At 65.0% G+C, this 23640-nt stretch overlaps 1 protein-coding gene across 1 annotated transcript; it reads left to right on the top strand.

Annotated features, from left to right (window-relative positions):
* The first annotated feature begins 213 nt into the window (after positions 1 to 213).
* On the top strand, positions 214 to 23596 carry LOC137220220 (multiple epidermal growth factor-like domains protein 6). Its single transcript, XM_067729975.1, has 5 exons — positions 214 to 569; positions 5952 to 6086; positions 11469 to 11578; positions 22506 to 22622; positions 23463 to 23596. The coding sequence occupies exons 1-5, from the start codon at positions 454 to 456 to the stop codon at positions 23594 to 23596; spliced, it is 612 nt and encodes a 203-aa protein (XP_067586076.1). The 5' UTR covers positions 214 to 453.
* The last annotated feature ends 44 nt before the right edge of the window (positions 23597 to 23640 follow it).

Here is a 23640-nt window from a genome sequence, read left to right as displayed (position 1 = left end):
GGGCTGGGAGCCGGGGCGGGCAGGGCCGGGAGTGGAGCATCTGCGCGGGGACGGGCTGTGGGCCGGGGTCCGGGCCTGGGGGCGAGCCGGGGGCGGGGCGAGGTCGGGGTGGGCGGAGTCGGGGCCGGGGTCGGGGCAGGGGGCGTGGTGAAGGCGGGCCGGCCTCTCCCGCGCGGGGCTCGGCGCACACTGGGCTTTCCGCGCCGGGGCGGGTGTCTGCCGGGGCTCACCCAGGCGCACAGCACTCTGAGCTGCCCTCGAGCGCGGGCAGGAAGCCGGACCCTCGCCACCTGAGGCGACCTCACGCTCGGCGGGACCCGGAGCGGCACCTGTGGCTGCGCCCCGTGCGCCCCCCGGGCCATGGCGCACGTGGAGACGGCGGCTCCGAGCGCCTGCCTGGGCCGCCTGTGAGCCGGGGACCGGAGGAGGGAGCGGCGCGGCGCGGCGGGCACGATGCCTTTCCTTCCGGAGGCGGGGGCGGCGGGGCGCGCGGTGGCCCTGGCCCTGGTGCTGCTGTTCCTCGCCGTGTCAGCGGGCGCCAGCGCCCTGTTCCGCCTGCAGCCCGGCATGTGAGGAGCGGGGACGGGAGCGGGAGGGCTGGCGGGACGTCCGGAGCCCCGGAGCCCTGGGCGGCTTGTTCCCCGGGGCCCTGAGAACACGGGGCTCATTGCCTTAACGGGGGGAGGGGGAGGTTAAGAGACAAGGGGCTGGGTCTGGGGGCGCTTCCGTGGCAGGACCACCCGGCCTCTCGCCTTCCCCTTCCTCGTCTGTCTTTTTAAATTTAATTTAATTTTATTAATTTATTTTTGGCTGCGTTGGTCCTTCGTTGCTGCGCACGGGCTTTCTCTAGTTGCGGCGAGCAGGGGCTACTCTTCGTTGCGGTGCTCGGGCTTCTCATCGCGGTGGCTTCTCTTGTTGCGGAGCACGGGCTCTAGCCGCGCGGGCTTCAGTAGTTGCAGCATGCAGGCTCAGTAGTTGTGGCTCACAGGCTCTAGAGCACAGGCTCAGTAGTTGTGGCACATGGGCTTAGTTGCTCTGTGGCATATGTGGTATCTTCCCAGACCAGGGATCAAACCCGTGTCCCCTGCACTGGCAGGCGGATTCTCAACCACTGTGCCACCAGGGAAGCCCCCTCCTCTGTCTTAACTCTGCATCATGGGTTTGCAGGCTGGGAGGAACCTGCATCCTGCCGAGGTGAGGGAACCTGGGCAGGGTCCGGCCAGGGAGCTTGGAGAAGGCCAAGAGGAAGCAGCCTGTGCCCACTTCCTTCCAAAGCCTGTCTCCTGGGGCCTGGGGGCTGTGCCCGACAGGGGGCTGCTTGGGCTTGGTTTATGTGTTAAACACGTGGGCTTTGGGCCTGGGAGACAGAAGGCATTCAGTACCAGAACGGGCAGGAAGAGAGGGTCAGGGAGCCAGCCAAGATGAATTTAATTTTGAAAGATGATTCCCCAGTGGGCTGTTTAGCGGTCTGTTTCAAACAGCAAATCGATCCTTGTGTTGGCCTCAAAGGAAAACTGGTGCAAAGTGAGCTGGTCCGGAGGAGGAGGGGTGGGGGAGAGCTTGCTGGCAGCCCCCATCCCCGCGCTCCCTCAGGGTGCTGGGCCGGGGGCCCGCAGAGCTTGGAAAGGCAGCTGAGGGGCTGCAGAGGGGCAGCGAGGGGCCCAGGCTGAGGTTGGGGCTTCCTGTGCAGGGCTTGTCCCAAGGGCCCCGTGCACCTGGCCATACAGGAGGAAAGGACGGGCTTCCAGGCAGAGCTGCAGAAGGGACAAGTCCACGCCCCCTGGACCCTGGGTCTTGCTTTACTCCAAGAAGGAAGAGTTCCTCGTGGCCTTTTCAGAGGAGCGTGGTCTGGGGCCCCGAGTCCTGCCTCTCCGTGTGACTTCTGCCCAGCATTGCTCTTTGCTGTGATCCCAGTGAGTTTAGTTTGTCCAAGGGAAGCTGTGGCCTCAGAAGGGATTATCACGGGGCATTTGGCCGCGCAGCCTGACTGCTCTTCACACGGTTGGCTGGGGATGTCCAGAGGCCCAGGCTCCCGGGAATCCCAGGGTGCTGGTCAGGGTGGACAGCTGCTCAGCCGGTGAGGACGTTGGGGATGGAGGGCTCTGCTCTAAGAGGGGCTTCTGCCCCAGTGCGCTTGTGGGGACCACTGATCGCCCTTCCGGGCCCCCGGTACTGAGCCTGTTCCCTGGGGTCTGCCCACTCATCCAGGGCTCTGGGAGGCCACTAGCCAGCCTGGGGAGGGCTTTCCACCAGCCGCTGGAGGATTGCAGGAGAGGTCAGCCTTCCTGTTGCTTGCTTTCTCCAAAGCCTCCTCCCCCTCCCCCCTCCTCCCCACCTCCCCCCACTCCTCCCCTCCCCCTCCCCTCCCCTCCCCTCCCCTCCTCCTCTCCCCCTCCCCTCCTCCCTCCCCCTCCCCCCTTCTCCCCCCCCCACCCCACTCTTCAGATCCTTCAAGGCTCCTGTCCCTCCTCCTGGGGCGCCTCCCACCTGCCCTCTGGGGGCCTGTGCCCCTATTTCTCATCCTGGGGCGTCGTCCCTCCACTCTCTGATGCCCTCCTTGTGTTGAGTTCCGTGCCGCCTGCGAGCATACCTTCCCATTCCTGTCTGTAAGCACCTGCCAGGACCTGTGGTGGGGCCGCAGTGGGCACTGCTGGCTGGCTGAACAAGTGGGGGGCTGCTAGCTCTAGCTGCTAGACCCCCGAGAAACCTTGTGAACGGGCCCATTCCGCAGCTTGTTCTGTGCAGAAAGGAGGCGGGCGCCAGCGGACTCCTGGAGGTGCCAGAGTTGCCTCTTTGCTCCCCGCACCCCAGAGGGACAGGGGAGGGGGCCTGGAGAGCAGTGAGGGTCCCCGAAAGTCCTTTTCCTCGAAGGTCCCGTCGCCTGTGCCGCCCTTCCCTTCGCGGGCAGCCCCACCCTCTCTGGCCGGCTTAAAACCTCCATGGTGGGCCTGTGGGGAGGCAAAGGAGGAGGGTGCTCTACGGGGGCTCCCCCTGCCTGGCAGCCCCAGGGGCTCTGGGGTGCCGACAGCTGGGACGCAGGAGTGACGTGGCTGGTCCTTTGGCTCCTGCTGGCCCACGTGTCCAGATTCCAAGCCAGCCAACGCTTACTTATTTATTTATTTACGTACGTCTCTGAAATGAATCTCTGCGGCCGTGGAAGGGTGCTGGCCTTTCTCCCTGGGTCCTGGGCTGACTGCTGACTGTGTGTGGGGCTGGTCGACGCAGGGCTGTGGGAGCAGCGCCTGGGCACAGGGAGCTCTGACCAACCTGAGTGAGTCTGCAGAGCTCGGAGGAGACATCAGCTCACAGCAGTGCTTCCCCCTGGGTTGGAGTCCTCTGGGCAGCTGTGCTAGGAAAATGGCCAGTGCTTTGCAATCAGTTCGTTACATGGGCCCCTCCCATCCAGAGCGGGACAGGCCCTCCAAGCTCAAGTTCCTGCTTGCAAGTAACTCTTGGACCCACTGGCCCTGAGGGGTGGAACGGCCCCCATTCGCTGAGGCTGAGGCTTCCTCTGGCCATTCAAAGGCCCCTGCTCACCGGTCAGGGAGTTTGAAAGCTGAACTGTACTTTGAGTGGTCTGTGGGCAACTCCCAGTATCTGGGTCCTGCTTCCCCATCTCTCCTGGGGCTGAGGCTGATGGACGGAGGGAAAGGGCAGGGAAGGAGTACATCTATGGCCAGCTGCCTCACGCCAGGCCCTGCGTTTGCTGCTGGGCACGTGCTTGGCGCTGTGATCAATTGTCCACTTGTCTGGTGGGGAGATCCGGGTGTCCAAGAGTGATCTGCCTGGGTCACGGCATCCCTAGGACCCCGGAGCCTGTAAAAACAGACGTGACGGAGACGCTGCTCAGCGGCGCAGCCCCCTTCCTGGCCCAGGGGGTGTGTGCAGCCAGGCTTCCCCAGCGGCACAAGGCCAGCTGCCCCGCTCCCCTGCCCCGGTGTTCCCCACCCTCACCCTGGTGCCTTGTGGGCCCAGGAACTGCCCACCCTGGAGGGACGCATCTCGTGCCCACCCTCACCTCCAGCTCCAGGCGAAGGCCACCAGCCTCCAGGAGACCTGCTCTGCCCCGGGGAGTAGATGGCCCGACAGCTGGGATGGGTACCCCCTCCGCCCAAGCTGTGTTCACTTTGTAGCTGGGAAATTGCCTTCCCTCCCCGCAGATGGGCAGCTGGGTCCGACTTCAGGAGCAGAGGGGCCCGAGCAGGGACTTCTGCTCCACCTCAGGGGTCTTTCCTGTGCCCTCGTCCCACTGGCCTCTTTGTTTCTTCCTCGGCTCTCCCTCCCCCATCCCACTTCCTCCCTCCTTCCAAATGGAAAAGCCAGCTACGCTTGTGCTTCTGAGGTGCCGGAAGCTTCCCAGAGGAGAAAATCATTCCAGCGCTAGCCCCTCCTCCCTTTAACCGTTTTCAGGGATGTGGAGAGCGAGGTGCGACCAGAGGGAAAACCTGGCATCCTGGAAGCCAGGTGGCCCTGCAGGCCTGGGGGACCAGAGTCACGCAGGTGCCTTGGGGGGGCGGGGACAGGGCGGGCAGCGGACGGGAGAGAGACCAGAGCACGCGTACCGGAAAGGCTGCTGTGTGGCCTCGCTGTGGTCATCTCGCTGGTTAGCGGCGGCCCTCGTGGCTGAGGTCTGAGGGGTCCAGGAAGGAGGGGGCCCTTCAGAGGAGAGCAGCAGCCCCTACTCTGGGGTTTTCTGCCAGGCGCCAACTTCCCGAGCTCCGTGCGGGGCGGTTCTCCTGCTGACCGAGTGGCCAGACCTGCTCCCCCCGCAGCCCCCCTGAGATGATGGACCCCTGTGAGCCATGGCGTGCCCTCCCCAAGGCCCTGACAAGGCACGCTGCGTGCTGAGCTGGGTCGGCGTATGTACGGGAATGGTGGTGACATCCCAGGGGATGTGGGGCCTCGTGACCCAGAGACACAGGGACGTGCCAGATTCCAGACACGTGTGCTCTTGTGTCAGGAGCCCTCGAGGCACCTGCTGCCCCCTTCACAGGTGCTGAGGCCGAGGTGCAGAGGGTCAGTAACCTTCCTCAGGCCGCATAGCGGGCCCCAGGCCTGGGTTGTTGGCTCCAGAGCCTGCGTTTGTAACTGTCCTCAGAACGTGTCGCCTCCACCCTCACAGGCCACCCACGGCTCGGGGGGCTACTTCAGGGTCCAGGCCAGGCCCTGCAGCCTGGAGGCTCAGAGGCCATCGGGCCTAAGCTGTCCCTTCCCTTCATCCTCTCCTCCCTGCCCCCGTGGGAAGAGAGCGGAGACTTGATGTCTGCGTGCTGGGCAGAGGGGGGGGTGAGAGTTGGGAGCAGACATGACGCTGCACCTGCAGCAGTTCACTGGGGCCTGATCTCGGTTTGCAAATGGAGTTCCTCCTGGGCCTGTCTCTCCTGGAGGCACCTACGAGGCCACCTGCCCTGGCCGACGGGAGCCTTCTCTGTGCCGGCTCGGTGAGCCCTCACGACACCCTGCGAGGCCAGTGCCGCGAGCCCTCACCTGCCAGGGGGCACCCGAGGCTCAGGGAGGGCCCCTGGCTTGTGTGTCTCATGCTTGGGCCCCAGCTTGGGGCGTCTCGGAAGCAGGGAGAGTCGGGGCTGGAGAACGCCAGGGTCAGAGTCAGACGGACTCAGGGTCAAGTCGCCACTGTTCCCAGGACCTCCACGTCCCCTGTTTGTGGGGCAGTGGCCTCTACGCTTTGGGGTCTTGAGGGGGTTGGATGGATGCTCCGGGCGGCGTGGCCCATGTGAGGGGGAGGGTCAGACGTGGCCCTGTGAGCCCCTCCTTTTTCCCCTGAGCATCTGCTCCCTCAAGGCCAGTCCTGTGCAGGCCTGGGGTGGGCACCGGGCTGGGTGCCCTGCCACGGGGCCCGGCCTCGGGTCTGGACGGCTGGGTACCCGAGGGTGGGCACGCAGGGGGTTGGTGTTGGTGACAAGAGTGCTGACCGTCTGTCTGTACCCCAGGCCCAACGTGTGTGCGGAGCGTGAGCTGACCCTGGTGGGCCGTCGCCAGCCCTGCGCGCAGGCCTTCAGCCGCGTGGTGCCCGTGTGGAGGCCGGGCTGCGGGCGGCGGGACGGGTGTGTCGGCCACAAACGCAGGTGCGTGCAGGGCTCCCCGGGTCCCCTGGGGGTGGGGGCTGCTCACACGCAGAGCAGCATGGACCACTCAGGCAAAGGGGTGGCCGGGCCGTCCGGGTCTCAGGGCACAGGCACCGCCCCCGCCCCGTCACTGAAGCCGCACACCTGAGGTCAAGGCCTCTGCCACCACCTTTGGGGTGTGGCCGCCGTGGGGGCTCTTCCCAGACTGTAAGCGCCTGCTCGGCGGCCACCTGGGGCCCTGGTGGGTGGGGGAGGACCCCGTGGGGAGGGGGCCTCGGAGGGGAAGGGGGAGACTCTACGGGACAGGAGGCGACCCTGCAGGGAGAGGTACTGACCACGCAAGAGGGTGAGAAGCGGGGCGCCCAGCCTGCCGAGGTCCTGGCTGGAGGCTGCAGCTGCTCTCTGACCCCAAGCCCGTGTGAAGCCTTTATTGCTCGAGACTTTATTTCACAGTCCAACGGAGGAGTGTCTTTGCCTATCTCTCTTCTTTCTATAGACTCGGGTTCTGGCGTCTGCCTGGTTGCAGAGCTGGGTGGGGTGGGGTGACGAGGGGATTCCGTCGTTGGGGAGGAGGACTGAGTCCTCTGACGGGAGTGTGCTGTCCAGCCTCTCGGCCAGGTCTTCGGGACGTGAACCTGCTGGGCCTCCCCCCCGGGAGCGGGGGTGGGGGGCGGCCTTAGTTTTAAACGTTTGCTGTATGATTCGTACACGTGCAGAACGGAGAGACGGGGCAGTTACGTCTCAGCGTGGTTCCCAGCTGGTGGCGGTTCGTCTCCCTGCTGGCGACCTTGGCGGTGTCTGGAGAGTTTGGGTTGTGAGAGGTGGGCTGGAAGGATGGGGCAGGTGGAGGCAAGGATGGCCCTTCCACCACGAAGGTCCTGCCCCAGGGTCAGGAGGGCCGAGGCTGGGCCACGCCCGACAAGAAGGAGAAATTACCACCATCGTTTCCCAGAGACGTGCATCTTCCAGTCTGTCCTTCCCAGCTTCCACACTCGCGTGGATGTAGGTGGATTTGCTAAACGGGTATCAGGTCATGTCAGCTGCCATCCCCCTCCTGCGCCCCGCCCCCCAACTTGTGAAAGGACGCTCTTTTGGAAGCAACCAGAAGCCCTGTGGTCCCTGGGCTGGAGAGTGGAGTGGGTGGCCGTGCTGCGGAGGCCCCTGTCACTGGCTGTCAGACCGTTTCTCCAGGCTGGCCTGGGCAGGGCGGGGCACAGTGTTTCCAAGGTGGCTGGTGCCTCAGCTTCCTGGCGGGGAGTCCAGGCGCTGGGGAGGCCGTGTGCAGCCTGGGGCAGGGGTGTGTGTTCTGGGTCGCAGTTTCCTGGGAAGGCTCGGGAGGGCCTCTGGGGTCCTGTCCTTGCGCTGCCCAGTTCGGGTGTCAGGGACCCTCCCTCCCGAAACCCAGCAGGGCCGCCGCAGTTCCGCGGGAGCAGTGCGGGCCCCTGGCTCCGTGGTGGCCACCGTCCCGTGCGCCTGGCTGCGGGCTGGAGCCGGGCTCCACCTTCCTCTGCTGGGCTGTTCTCGCTCCAGGTGAGCGAGGTTGCCTCCCCGCCCCGGTGCTCATGGCGGTCAGCGTCCTGCAGCGTTTCCTGGCGTCAGTGGCCAGTGTTTGTGGGGGTCCCGGCCTTGTCAGCGTGTCGTGTGCCCCCACGACGCCTGTGGCCAAGCCCGCCGTTCCAGCTGTGCAAGGTTTCCAAAATGCCTTGTGCAGCTGTGGCCCTCCAGTGGCCGTCGAGGCTGTGGGCTCCGTCGCTGGCCCGCTCCTCTCCGTCCTTCAGTAACCCACAGAGGCTCCGGCCTCCCCGTGAAGCCCGCCCTGAGCCCCAGCCCTCCCTCTCCGCGGCCAGACCAGCGTCCAGCCCTCCTTGGTCCGTGTCACTTCTCCTCGCCTATCAGGAGCGTGTCCGCAGAGGCCCCAGCATCCCACGTGCTCTGGGAAACACGCTGGTGCCGAGCCACCCTCCTGCTTCTGCCGGCACCTCCCCTGGGCCCATGCCCGTAGCCGGTGTGGATGGGGGAGGGGCCAGGCTGCATCTCAGCAGCGAGGGCGGGAGGCCGGCCCCTGCTCTCCCCCACACCCAGCCAGTGTGGGTGCAACGTCTGAGGGCCCTGCCGTCTGAGGAGCTGCATTTAGAGGTAGCACGCTCTGTACCCCACGATTTGACTGCACCCCAACTTGTACCAGCTCAGGGTTACCCTCCCTCCCCTGGACAGACAGGAGGCCCCTCCTATCTGGAGCTCCCAGGGGGCGGCCAGCAAACAAGGGCTCAAGTGGGCCAAACCTCGCTCTAGGGTCAGACTCTGTCTGAGCCTCTGTTCCCCGACTGCGGAGCGGGCGCATCAGGCCTGGATTGCAGCTGGGGGAGGGTTATGTAACCAGCCACGGGCCAGGCCACACATGTGGCTGCTACGTGGCAGCTGCAGTGACTCCCACTTCCAATTTCTGGGCTGGTGGGCCTGCTGCGTGGCCCTGGCAGGGCCATGTGGGGTGACACGGGGCTCTCTCCTGGCCCAGAGCAGGCAAGGTGATACCTGACAGACTGGATGAGGACGTCAGGGGGCTTGCTGCCCCCCTCCCCATAGCGGGCGTCTCCCCAACAAACCCGCCAGTACAGGCTGCCCCAGGGTGGGGGAGCTTGGGCCATGCGCCCCCTGGGGGGGCAGGAAGGAAGCGGGGTGGGGAGGGAGAGGATGCTCGGAGCACGGAGCCCACATGTGGGCTCCCACCAGGCCCCTCCCCCCTGATCCCGCTGTGCTGGGGCCTGGGCTTTGCGGAGGCTGCATAAGGTGGAGTGGACACCAGCCTGGTAGCCACGCCCCCCTGTCCACCTGGCCCTGCAGGAGCCAGCTCCTGGCCGTGGCCGGAGCCCCTGTGACTCTCCCATGGGAGGTGTCCCACATGAGCTGCAGGGGGCAAGGGCTGGCTCTCAGGCCCAGTGGGGGCTGCAGGCTGACCCGCTGTCTCCAAGGGTCACTAACTTTAGGGGATGCTGGGGAGGGCAGCAGATGGGCCCAGCTGGCCCGTCTTCCCGGTGACGGAGAGGAACAGCACGTAGCCCAGGGAAAGGGGAAATATTTACGACGGAAGGGCCCAGACACCATCCGCCCTGCCAGACATTGTCCACCACTGTGGTCGGTCTCTCTCCAGGCAGCTGGTTTCATGTCCTGCCAGAGTGGTGGTGTGCACAGTCCCCTGAGCTGCCCGTACGCAGTGACGTGCGCACGTTCACACTTCCAGGAAGCGCCCTGGTGGTTTGGTGGGGTCCAGGTCCCCCGGCGGCCACGGGCTTCACACCACTCCTGAGGGCCGGGAAGAGCAAGCTGGGGGCAGGGGTGCCCATGTCTCCAGGTGTCCATGACCTCCGCTGCTCCTGGGGCCTCCAGGGCCCTCGACCCAACTGCCGTTGGCCAAGCCCCAGGTCGCCAGTCCTACAGATGGCAGTGGGCGCAGGGGTGCTGTGCCTGGAGGGTGGGCCCTGGGTTGTCCCCTCCCCTCCTCCCGTTCCTCCGCTCTCTGTCCCTCTCCCTCCCTCCCTCCCTCTCCCCCCAACATCCCCTTGACCAGGCTTGTCACTGTAAACACAGGGACCTCACAGCCGTGGACCCCAGGGCCTGTGCTGAGCCCTGGGTCCTGTATGAGTTTCCTGTTGCTGCTGTAACAAATTATGACAGACTGAGGGCTAAAAACAACAGGGATTTACTCTCTCACAGTCTGGAGGTTAGAAGTCTGAGGTCAAGGTGTGGGCAAGGGTGGTCCTTTCTGGAGGCTTGGTCGGAGGGTCTGTTCCAGGCCTCTCCCCGCTCCTGTGATGACTGGCCATCCTTGGCACTCCTGGGCTGGTGGCGGCATCACCCCAGTCTCTGCCTCTGTGGTCGCCTGGCCTTCTCCCTCTGTCTGTGTCCACAGTTCCCTCTACTTATGAGGACACCGGCCATTGGACTAGGGCCCACCCTAAGCCGGTACGCTGGCCTCGTCTTAACTTGAGGACATCTGCAAGACCCTATTTCCAAATAAGGCCACCTTCACAGGTTCCGGGTGGGCGTGGATTTGGGGGACTCCGCTTGGGGTCGGGGCAGGCGGGACAGTTAGCCGTCCATCTTCCTGACCATCACCAGATGGAGGTGGAGGTTGTCTGGGCTGGGGTGTCAGGAGGGGCAGCCAGGGTGGCTTCCCCGGGAGGTTGGCAGGGGTGTCAGGCAGATCCTTGCGTTGCTTAACCCACTCTCCGAAGAAGCAGAAGCAGAGGTTTCCAGAAGGGACCCAGGAGCCCTGGCGTTTGGGTGCAGCTGGAGGGAGGTGGGTGGGGGGCTGAGTAGGAGCGGGGCACCCCCTACCCCCCACCCTGGCTTCTGCTCCAGGTTCATGGTTGCAGGCGAGTCCGGGGCTGGGCAATGCCAGGAGAAGCAGGGCGGAGGCCGGGGCTGCACTGGCAGAGGTGGCCCTGAATGGCTGGGCTTACAGGGGCAGTCTGGATTTGGGGAGGGGATAGACAGAAGGCCCTTACCCCTCTGGGTGGTGAGGCCGGTCTCTCTCTGGTGCGTGGGCACCACCTTCCTGCGGCCACTCCCCATGCCAGGCCCCAGGCTGGCTGGATCAGCTGCCTGCTTCCAGCTCCTGGTTGGGCTCTGCCTCCCTCTGCTCAGCCTTTGTGAGGCCGTACCTCTCCCATCAGAGCAGGAACCAGCCTTGGACCTGGGCCACCCTCCTCCAGGAAGCCCTCCTGCCTGCTCCCTTCTGACCTCAGGGCTGTGTGCTCACACACTCGGGTCCTCCTGCTGCTGCCCACCGTTGCTTCACCCCCATCAGCCTGTCTCCCTCGGGCAGCCCTTGGTGGGGGAAGGGATCCCTCCTCGGGGACGCCCCAGGACAGGCCCGCCACCTGCCTCCTTGGTGCACGGGTGGGCCGAGAGCCTGGGGTGCGGCCCGCCCAGCACTGGGCACCTTGGCCCACGGGGCTCATTCCAGGAGCCACTCTCGCTCCCAGGTTGGACACTGAGTCTGACCCCCAGACCCTCGCAGACTGGCTTGGCGATGAGAGCCACGTGTGGGGCACGATGCCTGTTCTGAGGCCGGCTCAGAGCCGGGACCACCCTGGGGGTGGAGAGGGAAGGGGCGGCGTGTCACCCTGTTGCTGGTTCCAGGACGGCTGTCCACCCCCCCCCCCCCCCCCGCTGCCCCCAGTGGCCCCTCGTTCACCTGGTGCGGCCGCGGGATGCAGACCTTCCGCCCACCTCCGTGCCTTAACCTGCTCGGCTGTGAAATGGGGACAGTGGGAGAATCGGTCTGGGGGACTGGGGGCGGTGAGAGCCGAACGCATCGGGCAGAAGTGCCTCGAGCCCGGTCCCTCGACGGTAACGCCCCCCTTTTCCCTTCTCTCCTAGAACTGTCTACTACACGGGCTACAGGCAGGTGTACGCCACGGAGGCCCAGACCGTGTTGCGGTGCTGCCCGGGGTGGAACCAGCAGCCCGGAGACCAGGGCTGCCTCTCCTGTGAGTGCCCGGCAGCCCCGCCCCGCCCCCCTCCTGCCGCAGATGCCGCAGCCTCCCGTCCAGTCTAACGGGATGTGGCTCCTGGGCGGTGTGGGAGACCTCAGGGCCTCTCTCTCTCGGCCACTCTGCTCGCCAGAGGCTGCTTGAGTGACATAACGAAGGAGAAGGCCCAGTGAGTCCTCCAGCCCCGACGCTGGCCGGAACCGCAGAAGGAGAGGCTGGCGGGGGCGCCGAGCTGGAGGGTGGGGGGCCGTCTGCTGGTGCCCAAGTGCCCGGCACCGGGGAGGGGTCCGAGGATAGCTCCGGGGCCGTGGGTTGGCGCCAGTGGGCTCAGACGCCCCTGAGCTCGGGTGTGGCGTTGGCGTTATGGAGCGTGAGCCCCTGTCCCGCCTGCCCCGCCTCCCCAGCCCCGCCTGTCCCGCCTGCCCCTCCTGCCCACGCCCCGCCTGCCCACGCCCCTCCTGTCCCGCCTGCCCACGCCCCGCCTGCCCCGCCTGCCCACGCCCCGCCTGCCCCGCCTGCCCCGCTTCCCCACGCCCCGCCTGCCCCGCCAGTCCACGGCCCGCCTGCCCACGCCCCGCCTGTCCCGCCTGCCCCTCCTGCCCCGCCTGCACTCGCCCCGCCTGCCCATGCCCTGCCTGCCCACGCCCCGCCTGCCCCGCCTCCCCACGCCCCGCCTGCCCCGCCTCTCCACGCCCCGCCTGCCCACGCCCCGTGCTGCGGGTCTGTCCTTCCCCCTCACCAGCGTCCTGGGCCTCAGCCTCCTCGTCTGCTGCTTCCTTCAAAGAGGGAGGTCCTGACAGATGCGGCGGGGGGGGGGGGGGGGGGGGTAGCCCCTGAGGATCCGCACATGACCGTGGGCAGCCTCTGCTGCAGACTCGGGGACGGGGACCGAGAGGGGCTGGAATCGGGTTCTGATCTTAGCGGCTGGCTGTGAAGCCTCTGCTTCGTAAAAGGAATGGGCATGGCTTGGAGTCCAGCTGTAGGGTGTTTGGGAAGGGCTCCCGGCCTGCGGGTGTGGGCACAGGTGGGCCAGCAGGGGAGGCTGACTGGGTGCGAAGAGGCAGTGTCCCTCCTCTGGAGAGGTCTGCCCACCCAGGGGTCAGGCCTCCCCTGAACCGGCGCCGTGGCATCTGGACAGGGTGAGACCGGGCTGCACTGTGAGGGGTGGCGGGTCATGGTTCCCCACGGAGCGGGTTAACCACGGGTGGGCCGTTCTGTGCCTGGGGTGGGAACCGGACTTCAGGGGTCACGTCCCCGCCTGTTCTCCGGCCCCCGGGGGCCCATAGACGGAGGCCACAGATGCCCTTTGTGAGCTCCAGCGGGAAAGGGGGGAAAGTAAAAGCTGTGGCCATGTTTGTCCAGGAGAGGAAATGAGTAATTCTCCCCAGGAAGGGAGGCGGGGGACCGGGTGGACGCCGGCCAGCGGCCCCCGGGTGCGAGTGTCCAGCTCTGACAGCGGCCTTTCTCTCTGTGGCTCTCATCTCTACAGCGATGACCTGTGGAGGAGAGGAGGTGGGGTCTAGGCCTGCGTCCCCCCGGGTTTGTGAGGGAGAGTGTGGCCTCTCGCGCCCAGGGAGGGGCGTGGGTGCACCTGCGCATGTCTGGCCTGGGGTGGGGACCCTCTGGGCTTGGCTTCCTGGGCAGGGGGAGGGGCAGGTGCAGGTCCAGGTTCGCCTGGCAGTTTTCCCACAATTATCGTCTGCTGCGCACCCCTGAACTGGGGTTTGGTGACCCTTGGGGTCACCTGTGTCTTGGAGTGACCATCCCAGGTTGGGTGAGGGTAGCGGGAGGGCCAAGGGCCGTCCGGACCCCAGGAGGCCCACTGCGGAGACGGTCCAAGGGCTGGCTTTTCAGGAACGGAGGCAAGCATTGGGTCAGGTCCGTAGTGCCAGGGGTCACGACAGTCTCACCCCTAGCCTGGTGGGCCTGTCCTGTGGTTCTGCCTGTGCCCCTGGCCACAATGGTCGAGTTGGCTCTGCCCTGGACTGGCCGGCCGGCAGGAGGGGGGATGCAGCCACGCCGCTCGGCGAGTGGGTCCTGAACCAGCCCAGGACTGACCTTTGGGGTTTCTCAGCCATGGGGAGGGCTCTCGGCCGGGACCCTCCCAGGGCAGCCTGGGCCTTGCGGGTGGCTGGGGGCAGGGCTGGGGCGGTGGGGAAATGGGGGGATCTCGGCTGCTGAGTCAGGCCCTGGGGGTCCAGGAGACGCGGGACAGGGTCCCCACGTGTGTCCTGAACTTGAGGCCCTGGCTTTCTTGGTTGGTTGTTTTTAAAAACTCATTTTTAGGGCAGGATTTACTTATTTACGTATCTGGCTTTTATCTGTTTTTTTTTTAACAATCTAGGAAGCCCTGTGATCTGGCCTCTCGGGGCACTCACTTGTCCCCCAAGTGTCTGGGTGGCCAGCGTGTGAGGGTAGGTGGCGGTTCACACGGGGCAGGGCAAGAGCCCAGGATCCTGCCCTCAGCCCCGGCTCATTGGTTCATTCGTTCATTTTTTCACTCATTCATTCGTTTGGTCTTTGCTCCGCTGCCCCCGAGCGCTGGGGATTCAGTGGGACCCGGTGGGTCAGTACCTGCCCATGGGGAGCTCAGGTCTGCCAGGAGGCCGGCTGCTGCTGGAGGACACTGAAATGACACTGATGCGTGAGGATGGGCAGACCAGGCCAGCCAGATGGGCGCTGGGGTGTGAGGGGAGCCGGCTGGAGCCCAGGAAAAGGAAGTGGAGGCAGGGGAAGGAGGAAGGAGAGGTGGGCGGCCAGGGGCCCTTCCTCAGCCGCCCCACATCGTGGCTGAGCCCTTGGGGTCACTCTGCCTGTAGCCCCTCAGGGCTAGTTCCCAGCTGGGTGGAGCTGGAGCCTTCCGGAAGCCTGGCTCCAAGCCCTTTGTGCATTTCGCACTGGGGGCTCTCACAGGGGGCACTGGGCTCAGGTGCAGGGTCACATCAGGCACTGGTCTTGGGGTCCCAATAGGTGCCGGAGCCCCCAGTCCCTGGGAGGCCCTGCCTCGGGGGGGTCAGGTGTGAGTCCAGGGTGGCTGCCTTTGGTCCCCTCCTGGCTGCATGCAAACAAGCGTCAGGCCGGCGGACGGGGTCAGGGTCCTCCGAGCCCCTGAGGGCGAGCAGAGGGGATGGCGATGAGGCACAGGGCTCCCGCCCTCCCTCTTTCTCTCTGTCTGTTTGCCCCTTTCCTCATTTCCCCACCTTCCCCCTCGCCAGCCTGACTAGCCCCTTCCCTTGTCCCCCGGTCCAGGCTCTCTGCAGCCAGGGGACCCGGAGAGGTAGGCAGGTGGGGGCAGGGCCCTGGGACGCTGACCCCTGCTGGCCCCACCCCTCTCCACCAGCCACAGTGAAATGTCCTCCCTGGGATGTGACCTGGAAACTGGGCTGCGTGCGGGACAGCGTCAGGGCCCCGTGGTGTTTGTGCAGGAAGCTTCTAATGGTGTTGGGATTCCTCCGAAACCCACTTAGCAGCATGTGTGACCGGGAGGTGACCGGAAAGAAGACGTGCCAGCTGGGCGGGGTGCCCGGTGACCAGGGCCCCCCCCGGACCTGTGGGCCCAGAGCACGTGTGCCCGGGGGCCTCCTGCTGTCGGGGTGCCCTCCTGCCCAGTGGCTCTCTGAATTCCACCTCTGTCCCAGTCGGGGCAGATTTTGCCTGGACGCTCCCAGTGTTTCAGCCATGGTCACCCTGGGTCCGGGCTCCCCCTTATCGAAGCAGGGACCCAAATGCACAGATGAGGTACCTGGCCTGGAGCGGCTCAACCCCCCAGACACCCAGCACGCGGAGCCCGAGATGGAATGGGTGCTGGGAAGACTGTCTGTAGCTCCAGCTTGAACCCTCTCCATGTGGGCTGGGCTCAGTCCATCGGAGGAGGCCACAGGTCGGAGAGGCAGTGCCCGAGGAGGGGCCAGGGGCTGCACCGGCTCCGTGGATGTGCAGAGAGCCCTGGGAAAGGGGAGCTCTGTGTAAAGCATGTTAAGCAGGTACTGTGTTTGCAGGACTTCTCAGAGGCTTTGATATACCCGTGTGCGCTGCAGGCTTCTTTTTTTTTCTTTTTCTTTTTTATGGAGTTAACAGTGTTTTAAGCAAATGGAGAGGGGTTTCTTTATCTGGTTAGTGGGATTGGATAATGAGGGTATATATATATTTTTAAAGAAGATGTTGGGGGTAGGAGTTTATTAATTAATTAATTAATTTTTGGCTGTGTTGGGTCTTCGTTTCTGTGCGAGGACTTTCTCTAGTTGTGGCGAGCGGGGGCCACTCTTCATCGCGGTGCGCGGGCCTCTCGCTGTCGTGGCCTCTCTTGTTGCGGAGCACAGGCTCCAGACGCACAGGCTCAGTAGTTGTGGCTCACGGGCCTAGTTGCTCCGCGGCATGTGGGATCCTCCCGGACCAGGGCTCGAACCTGTGTCCCCTGCATTGGCAGGCAGATTCTCAACCACTGCGCCACCAGGGAAGCCCCGCTGCAGGCTTCTGACAGACTGTGTAGTGTTTTCCAAACTCATTTTTTCTTAAAAAAGGAAGAAAGCAAAAGAAGCAAAAAGGCAAAACAATAAAACGGTGTCCCTAAAGCACGTACTGGGGAGTGTGTAGGTGGTCCACTCGACCAGCGTCTGTGGAGGGCCGACGGGGCGCCGGGCGCTGTGCTTGGGCATGGGAGGGGCCTGAGCAGAGGCTAGTACCTGCCCTGTTCTCATGGAACAGAGGGGGAGAAAGGAACGGAGGGAGGGAGGGAGGGAGGGACAGATTACATGCCGGTGAGTGGGGAAGCTACAGAGAAAAGTGAGGTGGGAAGGGGCTGACCGAGGTGGTGCTGGTTTAGGTGGGGTCTGGGAGGCCTCTCTGTCCAGGGCATTGGTGGCCTGTGTGATGTGAGTGGTGGGCCTTGCTCGTGCCCAAGGAAGAGCCCCACCACAGAGGGAAGGGAAGGTTCCAGGCCACAGGAACAGGGAAGGGCTGAAGCCGTGGTCCCCACGCCGGGAGCCCAGACCACTGGATGCAGCCCTGGCTCTGGGTGCCAGTGCCTATAGTCAGGGCCCCGGGGTGAGGCCTGGGCTCGGCGCCCCTGCGTCCCACTGTCGGACCGCCAGGCAGGCCTCCCTTCCCTCCCACCTCCTGTGCGGTCCTGCGGCGCTGGGCCTGGCCGGTCGGGGCCTGCGGGGAAGGAGCTGCAGGAAGGCGGCCGTGGGCCCCCGGGGAGGGCCGCCCTCGGCTTGCTGGCCTCTGCCCTTCACTTTTCCTTTTCCGTTCTGGATGCCACACGGCAGCCCTGCGCCCAGCGTGGGAATTTGCAGAGCTGGCATCCTGGCTCTCCTGTCCTCGGCGTGGACGTGAATGTCCCCCAGGTTGCCGGGGGAGGGCGTGCTGTCCTGCTGTGTCCTGCACACCCCTGGCCTCTCCAAATCGTGAGTCACATCCAGACTGGCCCGGCCCTGTGCCCAGCACACGATTACGCACCCACTCACACCCAGAGGGGCTCACCACACACGGCCTCACATACACATGCGTGCACACACGTGTGGCTGGATTTACTCACAGGTATGTGACCTACTCACGTGCGTTCACTCACACGCGTGTACACACATGCTCATGAGTGCACACCTACGTGTACACTCACGTGAGCACGATCGCTCACACGTGTGCACGAGCTCCCACTCCCATGGGTGCGCAGACGCCCACGCACGTGCTCTCACTGGGGCCACGACGCGGTGGGGAGCACAGGCAATGAGGCGTGGAGGTGCCCCCGTCACCCGGAGCCCAGAATGATCCGAGCGCCAGGCGGAGCAGGGGCCCGGTCCAGCCCTTCTGGAAGGTTCTGGGTGCACAGCGCCCACCCCCCGCAGACTGCCTTCGGGAAGTGGACGTGATGGGGGCAAGGAAGGATGCTGCCCTGTCCAGGTCTGCTCTCCAGGGCTTTTGCAGCCCAGGATGGGCCTGGAGGGGGCAGCGGGCTTCCGCAATCCTCAGAGTCCGTGGCCCCTCAGCCTCCCACTTCTCCTGTTGACCGGACATGGTCTCCCAAAGCCAGTGTGGCTCGCCTGTGCCCGGACTTGCCACGATGCAGGGGCTCTGGGAGCCGGGTCTGCCCGCCTGTCTCCTGGGCCCCCCCGTGTGGTGGGTGCTGGTGTAGGCACAGGGCACCGGGCAGCCGGCCTGGAGGGGTTGGCCTTTCCTCAAGCACTGGGAGTCTGAGTGTCCAGCATGGAGCTGAGGTGGCTCCCTCCCTGCTGCAGGGGTCCCCGCAGGGGTGGTTGGAGTGGGGCGTGTGATCCGGGTCCCTAGCCCTCGGCCAGCGCTGGGTGGAAGGCTGGCAGGAGCAGGGTGAGAGGGAGGGGACGGGAGGGCTCAGGCCCTGCTCTGTCCCCTGGGCTCCCAGGGAAGTGGCCTCCCTTCCTTAGCCACTGTCAGCTTGAGCTGGGCACCCACGCCCACCCGTGCACCGGCAGCTCTTATCAGCGACTTGGACGAGGCTTAGGAAACGCTGCCCTGCAGCCTGGGCGATACGGAGGGAACCGCCCCTGTGTCCCCGTGACCTTGAGCTGAGTCAGCCCGCCCTGCGGGGGTCTCTGGGCGGCTTGGGCGGAGGTGCCTGGGGACGCAGAGGGGCACTCGCTTGCAGGCTGGCTCCCAGAAACACATTCGGTGACCTCGGTGTGTGTTCGCAGCCTGTGGGTGGGTGTGTGGCCTGGCAGGCTGGACAAAGGTGTCCGCCTGGGTCACCCTCTCCCGCCTGTGGTTCACTCAGCTTTCCACTAGCCCCTTGGCGGGTGGAGAGAAGGAGCCCAGGTCCAGGGAAGTGGTCCAGGGGCTGAACTTGCTGAGCCCTTGGAGAGCAGTCGAGTCCTATTTCCATGGCCAGCCCGTCCTGGGACAGCGCGGCTGCAGCCGCCACGGCCGGTGGGCTTGATCAGGGTCCGGCCAGGCACAGGTGTCTCCTGCCTTTCGCCGTGAGGGGAAGTGGCTGGCATCAGGATGCCACTGGCGATGCCTGGACATGGTGTCCTCGCTCTGGGGGCTGTGCTGCCTATATCTGCCGTCCCGCCCCCAGGCCCGGCCAGGAGCACCCTCGGGACTAGACACCCCTAAGGACCCTCCCAGCCTCTGGTTCTAGGAATGTGGGCACGTGCGCCTAGCTTCACCCCAAGGCGAAGGCCTGGCCAACGTGCCCGCACCTTGGCTCCCGGTCTATAGCGTGAGGAGATCGTGGTCCCTGGACGTGGGCTGCTGGGGGGCTGTGGGTGTCTTCAGCTCCAGGAGACAGTGTGGAGGCAACACTCTGAGCGCGTGAAGGGTCCGTGAGAGTATTGCGTTTGACGTGTATAGGGGAGTTTAGCCCAAATTTCCAACCACTGATAAGTATGAGGGCTGGGACTTGAACACGGATCTGCAGAGCCTGAGCTGCCTTGCCCTGCGAAGGCTTCTGGGCGGCGGGAACCAGCGGGGTCTGGGGAGGGCGAGAGCATCCCATAGCCTCGGAGGACGTGGCCGCCTGGCAGCCATACACCTTGTGGGCACCGTGCCCCACCCCCGGGCTTACCTCTACCTCTTCTTGGATTTCTCACACTCGTGGGTTCTGACAGTTCCTTCCAGGGCCCCTGAGGGTCCTGTGGGTTCAGTCCCAGCCAAGGGCCACGAGGGTGGGTCCCCAAACCAGCCCCCTGCTGTCCCCCTGGCATACAGTAGGCTCTCATAAAATTCATTAAAAATGTAGCTGATGTTAAGTATAAAACACGTCTGTTACTTAGCAATCTGTAAACCGTTTTCAAAGCATCTAACCTTCATTTAACATCTGTACGTGGAGTTTTCATGTTTTGCATTTGCATGCGTCCCGCTGGGTCTGTTTTCCTACCTGCCAACTCTTTTCTCACACACGGCCCCTCCTGTTGCTCTTCGAGGAAAACAAACGTCCTCACAGGAAGCCACGGTCTGCTGCCCCTGAGCTGCATTTCCAGGTTTTGGCTGTCCCGTGCCTGTCGCCTGTGGCCCTTCCTCAGCTGCGGTGGGGTCTTTTGGGGGGCGCTTGTCCCTCAGGTGACTTGAGTGACAGCGGGAGGGGTGGCTGGCTTGCCTGGGGGAGGGGTCACACAGGGCTGGACCCACGGGTGCTCTGCAGTGAGGCGTCGTCCCTGTGCCCTGGCTGCCCGTCCTGCCATGAGGCGTGTGTGCCCAGTGCCACCCCGTGCCACTGGTCTCAGGCTTCCCGCCACGGTAACCCCATCTTTCCCGTGTCCCACGAGCCTTGGGACCGCAGGGAGTGCCCGTTCGTGGTTTGGGGCATAGCTTTGTGCATCTTTGGTGTGAAACCTTTTCTTTTTTCCATCTAAGGATGCGCTGCCCTGGGCATCCCTCTTGCGTCCTGAGTGCCTGCCTTTCGCCCCAAAGGCTTCCTGACGAGTGACTGTCTCACGTCCCACTTGGCCTGACATTTAATTATCTCTTTACTCATTCATTCAACAAAGTCTGTGGAGCCCCTTCTAAGTGTGGGCGTGTCGGTGGCTCCAAGGAACGTGATGGTGTTGGAGGTGCGGTAGCTGCCTGCCCCTAGGGAGCCCAGGCCTGGGGCGGGAGCTCAGCTGTCGCCCCTGTTAAGGGCTCGCTACACTCAGAGGTGCTGCGGTGGGAAACCACAGGGCTCTGTGAGCGCTGATTCGGCTGGGGGCTTGGAATGGCTCCCTGAGGAAGTGACGACTTGTCCAGGTGGACAGCCGCTCGGGTGTGACGGGTGGCTGGGGGGCTCTGTGCCAGCTCGATGGAAAGCCACAGAAGGGAAGGGCTCTCAACCAGGCGCCCATGATCTGCTTCCTGTTGTGAAGGATCCCAGTGGCTGCAGCATAGAGAAAGGACGTGGGTGAGTGCAGCGTGCGCGGGGATGCTGGTGGCGGTTTTGTCCAGCCTTGAAGCGGAGAGAAGGGTGAGCTCGAGGGGCGTGGGAGGTAGAAGCGATGGGCTGGCTTTGGATTGGACGCGGGCCGAGTGTGAGGACGGCTCCCGGGTTTCTGGCCTGAGCCTCTCTGTGCATGTGACACCATGTACCAAGTTGGGGAAGGGGCATGGGATCAGGCAGTGGGTTGGTACCTCCCCCTGAGCTCTGAACTGACCGCGGAGGTGGACGCAGGCAGGGTGCTGTCCGCGGGGACTCCCAGGCTGGGCGTGGACCTGGTGGGGCCTGCAGAGGCTGCTGGGGGGCAGAGTCCTGGGGTGGGCGCCAGCCTGGGCGTCTGATTCCCTCCGGAGGCATGGGCCGTTGCAGTGGTTTGGGGCTGAAGGTCTTCAGGATGGTGCAGACCTCTTTACGACGTGAAAAGGAAACAGCTGGCTTCTCTTCCTCCACAAAACTGCACAAGTCAACAGGTTTCAGGCCCTCAGCACTGGGGACACTGGTGCACAGCCCAGGTTGGCCCCGGCCCGGAATTACCTGTGCGGGTTCCAGGGTCACTGTGCGTTTCCTCTTGGCTCCCCTGCAGCACCCACTTTGTCCCCCAGCCCCCCACTCCCACTGCATTTCAGAAACATCCTCAGGGAGTTTTTCAGGTGTGAGTGAGTGCCAGCTGGGACCCCGGCAGGGTGGCCCGAGAGGAGGGATCCTTCCAAGGCTGGGACAGCAGCCTGGTTATGGGACAGAAGAGGAGGAAGAAGCTCCCTGCAAAGACCCCTCATGTCTCCCCCGTCAGGGTCCTCCTGACTCTAAGTCAGAAAGCCCTGGGCCTGGTCCCTCCTCAGTGGCTGTGTGACCCTGGGCCATGTGCTGTGTGTCTCTGAGCCCTGGTTTCCTCATCGGGGCGGTGCCTCGTCTAAGGGGCTGCTTGGACCCGTGTGCCTGGCCGGCATCCCTCCCCTTGGGCTCTTCCACCATCCAGCTTTTCTCCCTGCTCCTGGCGGGAATGCTGCCAGCGATACAGAAGCTTGCTGAACCCTTGGGTTACTCCGGGCTCTGGGGTGCCTGGCGGGCGTCCAGGCCACTGTCCAGAGTGTCCACTCACCCAGCAAGCACCCCTGAAGCCCTTGGACTCAGGGCCCGGCTGTTGGGGTCACGGGGATGGGGGCAGAGCCCACCTGCCCTGGCCTTGCCCGCCCTGTGTAGGTGTAGGGGTCATGGCTGCAGGGCCGAGAAAATTGGTGCTGAAGCCCCCCCAGGGGTACCCGGTCTGGCGTGGGTCGGGGTCCCTGCTGTGATGGGGCTGGGACTGCACCTGCCCTTCCCATCCAGGGCCCCTGCCTCCTGGGCCGGCTGTGGCCTCCTCCACACTGTGGCCTGGAGCCGGAGGGGGCTCAGTAGCCCTAGGGCACCGCAGGCAGTGGGTTCAGGGTGCCTCGTTGGGCCCCGCTGGGGGTGGGGTGTGGAGAGAGGGTCTGGGAGCAGGGAGTCTCCTCTGGAGAAGGTGGGGAGGCCAGCCGCTCGCAGCCCTGACCCTCCCTCCCTCCCCTCTCAGGGGACCTGGGCTGGTACTGTCCTTCCTTGAGGGTGGGACCAGTCTGATCATTTCCACCGTTGCGGTCTTGTGGGGAGGGGGCCTTGGCCAAGCTTTCAGCCCACTTTAGCTGTGGGCTGTTCCCCTGCACCCTCTACTCTCCACCCTCGTCCCCCGACCTCCCCCAGAAAATGCCCTGGAGCTCCTTCATGTCCCATTGAAGGGAGTGGGGTTTTTGCCCCTTCCAGGGGGGCTTCACTGAACCCAGACCCTGGGGTGGCGGTGGGGCTCCAGCCCTGGTGGGCCGTGTGTGACCCACCCTCCTGGGGCCCCCTCTCCGGGGGCGGTGCTTTCCTGTCCCTTGAGGGTCCAGGTACTGTCCAGGCCTTGAGGCCTCACCTCGTGGGGAGACTTACAGGGGGGAGGCGTCTCCGGGGATCTTGTGTCCTGGCTGTGGGCTGGGGGTGCCCCCAAGCTCCTGCCCCTCCTCACGCGTTTTCTCCCTCCCTCCACAGCCCAGTGCAGCCCCGGCCTCTGCTTTAACGGCGGCCAGTGCGTGCCTGACTCGGCCCAGCTGTGCCACTGTCCCCGCGGCTTCCACGGTCCCCGCTGTCAGCACGGTGAGTGGCATGGTGTCCCCTGCAGGCACCGAGGCCCTGGCGGTCCGCGTGGGCGGGCCGGGCGGGGGTGGGGGGAGGAGGTAACCCTGTCTCACGGGATGCCTCTGCACCCTGCCATCTCCGAGCGCTCCCTGTCCGATCGCGCCCTCTGCGGGCAGGGATGGGCCGGGGTCCCTGGGCTGGCAGGGAAGCAGCACGTCCCAGGGGCCCCTGAGCTGCACCCCTGCCCCGCCGGAGGCTCTCGTGTCCTACCCGAGGGGACCGATTGAGTAAGCAGCCCTGCAGACGGGAGCCTGACACGCTGAGGATCCAGCCGGGGGGCGCTGCGGGTGTAGATGGGCTTAAAGCAGGTGCTGGTGGGGGTGGTGCAGACGAATAGCCCGAAAGGTCCCCCAGAGAACCCCTGCAGACATTCCCCCTGGCTTTGCGGCGTGAGGGGGGGCGTGAGTATCCCCGGTGGTTTTCTGCTTTGTCCAGAATTTCTTTGCTGACCGTGTAGCTCGCAGCTCCTGCCGGAACAGGGCATAGAGCCACGGCCGTCATTGAGATGAAGCACTCTGGACAGTTTCCGGTGCTTTGAACTTGCTTCTGGTGAGCAGCTGGGGGCCTCTTCCAGGGGGACACGGGGTGTACATCCTGCGACGCGCTCTTCAAGGCTCTGGATGCGCAGTAAACAACAGGAGGGAAACCAGGAAATCGTGGGGAATTGAGGCCCCCGTTTGCAGAGGGGACCCCTGCGCCCTTGCCGTTCCCTGTGCATGCACAAGTGTGTCCCCCCCAAAGCGTGGCTGAAGGCAGGGGTCCTGGGGAGGTGCTGGGTCGCACAGTTCTGAGCCGGGCGCTGGTACCCAGGGGTGCTGACCTTTGTCGAGAAGGCTCTGGCGGCTCTGACCGCTCATCGCATGCCCTCTGCGAGCCGGAAGGCTCTGTGCTTCCTGGGCTCTGGGCGGCCGGGGGCGGGGGTTGCTGCCCGGGCCACGGAGTGAGGACTGCTGTCACCTCCAGGTGCTGGGGGTAGGGGGTCCCTGCC

This window comes from Pseudorca crassidens, chromosome 2 (genome assembly GCF_039906515.1).
Source record: "Pseudorca crassidens isolate mPseCra1 chromosome 2, mPseCra1.hap1, whole genome shotgun sequence".
NCBI classification, from domain to species: Eukaryota; Metazoa; Chordata; class Mammalia; order Artiodactyla; family Delphinidae; genus Pseudorca; species Pseudorca crassidens.
This window is presented reverse-complemented; position numbering and strand designations above follow the sequence as displayed.